Here is a 5000-nt window from a genome sequence, read left to right on the forward strand (position 1 = left end):
TTCACCTGCTGCGGGGGCTCACGCTGGTCAGGGTCGAGGGTCGGGGGGGGGCGTCTTAATTTCCGCGTGGCTGGGAGCCCTGGGAAATCCAGCGAGGATGATTGGGGGTTAGGTTGGAGAAGGCCTGAGGTCATGGCTTGGCACCGTCGTCCAGCTGGGATGAAAGGGGGGAGCAGGGGTGGTCTGGATGGGGGAGAGACGCTCCCTGGCATGGCGTCCACGAAGCTGGCCCCTCTCTCTCTGGGCCGGCTGGCGGAGAGTCCTGCGGTGTTTAGTGCGGGAATAGCTCGTCGTTCTGGGAATCTGGCATTTAACTACGCAACGCCTAGATGAGAGGGGTATTACATGGCTTTGGAAGAGAACACGAAAGGGTTGGAATGGCTCCATGTAGAGTCACAGTGTCACAGAGTCAACAGTGTTGGCTTGCATCACACAGCCCTCTCCATGAATCAGACTCACATAGACACTACTATATAAACAACTATCAACAAAATACACTTAACTACAAGATAATTATGTTGGGCATCTATTATTAGTCATTGTATAAAGCTAGTTTAGGAGCGTGTACTAGTCTGCTGGTGTCATTAAAACGTCAGTAAAGTGTAAATGAAACAAATGAACCACCCCTTGGGTTGGCGAACAGTCATGGTTTAAAAGGTTGTTTTTGTGTTCACACACGTTTACTGACCGCTCCAGGCAGCGAGAGTCACATTAAAATGGCTGACTTGTTTGCGAGGCCCAACCCAAGTGAGGGAGTTGTTCTGTGCATGTTTGGATCTTCCTGAACGCCGCTATGGTTCTCCCCCTGAACACTGCTCTCCCCCTGAACACTGCTCTCCCCCTGAACACTGCTCTCCCCCTGAACACTGCTCTCCCCCTGAACACTGCTACTCCTCTCCCCCTGAACGCTGCTCTCTTCCTGAACGCTGCTCTCCCCCTGAACACTGCTCTCCCCCTGAACACTGCTCTCCCCCTGAACACTGCTACTCCTCTCCCCCTGAACACTGCTACGTCTCTCCCCCTGAACACTGCTCTCTCCCTGAACACTGCTCTCCCCCTGAACACTGCTCTCCCCCTGAACACTGCTACGTCTCTCCCCCTGAACACTGCTCTCCCCCTGAACACTCCTCTCCCCCTGAACACTGCTCTCTCCCTGAACACTGCTCTCCCCCTGAACACTGCTCTCTCCCTGAACACTGCTCTCTCCCTGAACACTGCTACTGCTCTCCCCCTGAACACTGCTCCTCCTCTCCCCCTGAACACTGCTCTCTCCCTGAACACTGCTACTCCTCTCTCCCTGAACACTGCTCTCCCCCTGAACACTGCTCTCCCCCTGAACACTGCTCTCTCCCTGAACTCTGCTCTCCCCCTGAACACTGCTCTCTCCCTGAACACTGCTCTCTCCCTGAACACTGCCACTGCTCTCCCCCTGAACACTGCTCTCCCCCTGAACACTGCTCTCCCCCTGAACACTCCTCTCCCCCTGAACACTGCTCTCCCCCTGAACACTGCTCTCCCCCTGAACACTGCTCTCTCCCTGAACGCTGCTCTCCCCCTGAACACTGCTCTCCCCCTGAACACTGCTCTCCCCCTGAACACTGCTCTCTCCCTGAACACTGCTCTCCCTGAACACTCCTCTCCCCCTGAACACTGCTCTCTCCCTGAACACTGCTCTCTCCCTGAACACTGCTCTCCTCCTGAACACTGCTCTCTCCCTGAACACTGCTCTCCCCCTGAACACTGCTCTCCTCCTGAACACTGCTCTCTCCCTGAACACTGCTCTCTCCCTGAACACTGCTCTCCCCCTGAACACTGCTACAGTACTTACTGTAACCACTCCCACACTGAAACTCATGAATCTGACTATTTTTTTTAATTTTTAACATCGGCAACAAAGGAGTTAAACTCTCCCTCCCGCTGCTAAGATTCCGCTTTATAGTATTTCCACTAAAATAATGACGTGCAGAGAAGCCACGTGTCGGCGTAATGTAAAGAAAGCGTGGTGCCGACGTCGACACTTTCCCCGTCGCAAAAGCACGGTCTGCCGCCAAAAATAATGAGAAAATTGGGTCTGATAAAACTGTCAATAAATGCCTTAGAGAGAGAAAGTTCTGTCACGAGCTTTTATTCTAGTTAGTTTGTTTTACATTCAAGTTGAGCTGGTTCCAGACCAGCCCATGTGACTAGGGGGGGGGGGGGACATACATTATGCTAACGTTCAGACAGACTGTGCTTGTAAAAACCAACATAAATCCAACTCCTCTAAATCAGATAGAAATCCTACATCTGTTTCCATTATCTTGCAACGCTGCAATTGACAGCTAATATAATAAAACTGTTTTTTTCTCCTTTTTTTGTCTCTTTCACCAAAAAATATGGTGCTGTCTTAAAAGATTAATTCTATTTACCTTTCCTCTGCCTAAATATAATAAATCTATGAATAACAATCTGAAGGTCACAGAGAATTTCAAGCATGCAAAACAACTATTGAAATACACATTCTTTAGACGCCCTAACACTTAGTCTGAGGTCTTCATCGTTGGGGCTAGCAGTAGTGTTCAGTCAAAGTGGGTCTCTTCCTTAACGAGGCAACTGCGAGTCCGTTTCCTATTTGCCTTTACAGTACGATCCGGAACCTCGAGTCTGTCGAAAAACCGTGAGGAAGTTGCGATCAAAACCGTCCTGTGATGACAGAACGTGCGTCAAAATCCCTGAGAGAAGTCCGTTAAAAAAAGTCTTTCGCAAAAACCGAGGAGAGGAAGTCGCGACGCGGACTAGTCCTCCGCCTTCCTCCTCAGCTTCTTCTTGTTGGCTTTCTTCCGTCTCTTCCTGGCCAGATGGTTGGTGAGGAGGTTGTTCTCTCTGTTGTCCTCGTCTTCCTTGTCCTCCTCCTTGAACCAGGGCCCCCACACGCCTCCGTTGTACTGCGGGTTCGAGCGGAGGTCTTTGGCCGGGTAACGAACCGGCACCGCCGTCCGGTTGTACTGCGCCAGACGCATCAGCATCTTCTTCACCACGTGCGGGTAGCGCTGGGAGAGGTCCACCCGCTCGTACGGGTCGGCCGTGATGTTGAACAGCCAGACGGACTTGCCGCGGTCCGGCCGCACGCGCTCGTTGTGCCAGCGGCTGGTCAGCAGCAGGCTGGAGAAGGTCTGTGGCGGCACCCAGTCGCTGTAGCCGGGCACGCCGGTCAGGATCTTCCAGTGGCCCACCCGGAGGGCGGCGCGCACCGCCGTGTTCCAGATGCCGTAGCCGGCCTTCCACGATCCGTTCTTGGCCCGGGTGTAGACGGGGTCGATGTTGTGCAGGATGTCCTGGCGCGGCGATGGACGGCCCTCGCTGATGGCGTCCCACACGTCGTAGCCGTCCAGGTTCAGGTCTTCGTCCAGCGTGCCCTCGCCCAGGCCCACCAGCGTGGGGAACCAATCGGTGATGTGCACCATCGCCCGGCATCGCGTCCCCTTGTTCAGCAGCAGGGGGCTGTGGACGAAGCCCACCGCCCGGATCCCTCCCTCCCAATAGGTGGCCTTGCTCCCCCGTAGCGGCCAGTTGCTCCCGCCCGCCATCGGCTGCCCGCCGTTGTCGGACGAGTACACCATGACCACGTTGTCGTAGTAGCCGTAGCGCTTGAGCGCCAGCGTGAGGTTGTGCACGGCCTCGTCCAGGCAGGTCACCATGGCGGCGTACTTCCGGCGGTGGAGGTTGGGGATGGACTTGTAGCGCTCCAGGTAGCGAGCCGGCACCTGCAGCGGGGAGTGCACCGCCTGATAGGCCAGGTACAAGAAGAGGGGTCTCCTGGGGTTGTGATTGGCCAGGATCTTCACGGCCTTCTGGGTGAACATCACGGTGGAGTACATGCCCCGATCCTGCTCCCACGCCGCCTCCTCACCCTCGTAGAGGTCGTAGCCACACATCCCCGGCCCGTCGCACTTGTAGTGGCTGTAGTAGTCGCCGCTGCCCAGCAGGGAGCCGAAGAAGGTGTCGAACCCGCGCTGGGTGGGCATGCAGCCGCGCTTGTAGAAGCCCAGGTGCCACTTGCCTACCATGTGGGTGGCGTAGCCCGCCTGCTTGAGCTTCTGGGGGAGGGTGACGTTCTCCAGGGGCAGGCAGTTGGCCTGGGACGCCCGGATGATGGAGTGCTGGAGGCCCGTGTGGATCTGGTATCTGGAACAGAGAGAGAGAGAGAGAGAGAGAGGGAGAGAGAGAGAGAGAGAGAGAGGGAGAAAGAGAGAGAGAGAGAGAGAGAGAGAGAGAGAGAGGGAGGGGGATGTCACACATTAAACTTTTTAAACAGTAATGAAGTCTCCGACGCAAATTCAGCCAAGGCACGTACGTCACAGCCGGGGGTCAGCAGAGGTTAATCTGTCACGCATGACGCAGCACCAGCTGACTGTAGCTGTCATAGCATTGGTCAGCTCACCAGAGCGCAGGTATTTAAGCTGTCAAAACATGTCATTATTCGCGCTTGCTTTACTGCTGTCGTAATTGCATGCTCGCCCCACCACCTCCCCTGCTCCTCCTGCGTATGTCTATGTCGTCTGTTGTCGTCATTGCTCTCTGTCCGGGGTAGTTTGCAGGTATTCCACCGGCGTCGGCCGGTGGATGCCAGAGTAGCCGCTAGCTGGTCTCTGTGGCTATCCGTGGCGGGCGCCATGGACGCAGAGACACTAGGCTGTATCTCCCGCGGAACCCACGAAGCGTCGGCCCGTGGGGACCAGGGACTATAATGTACAGCAGTCCTCCTGTGGCACTCTTTGACGGTCTTAGTGGGCTGAGTTACCTCCGAGCGTCTTCCCGATCGCGGCCCACTCTGATCGTCATTGAGGCAGGGGGCTAGATGCCGTTCCCCCTGGCTGTCTGGGCCAAGTGCTTGGCCCAGAGGGGGGGAACACCTAGATTGCCTCCCCCTGCTAACGCGCTCCACGTGCGGCGCGTGGAGCGCTTCCACGCCGGTGGGCAGGGGGCCCCCCGGACAGAGCACACCGCCAAAAATTCATATG

At 55.9% G+C, this 5000-nt stretch overlaps 1 protein-coding gene across 1 annotated transcript in view; it reads right to left on the reverse strand.

Annotated features, from left to right (window-relative positions):
• Positions 1-2774: 2774 nt before the first annotated feature.
• Positions 2775-5000, reverse strand: part of arsj (arylsulfatase family, member J) — a gene marked incomplete at both ends in the record, with an annotated part of 5221 nt that continues 2995 nt past the window's right edge. Inside the window, one exon of the mRNA XM_084461159.1 lies at positions 2775-4164. Within this exon, the coding sequence (XP_084317285.1) occupies positions 2775-4164 (1390 nt within the window). The remainder of the gene's footprint in view (positions 4165-5000) is intronic.

Source organism: Borostomias antarcticus (assembly GCF_949987555.1).
Source record: "Borostomias antarcticus genome assembly, chromosome: 37".
NCBI lineage: Eukaryota > Metazoa > Chordata > Actinopteri > Stomiiformes > Stomiidae > Borostomias > Borostomias antarcticus.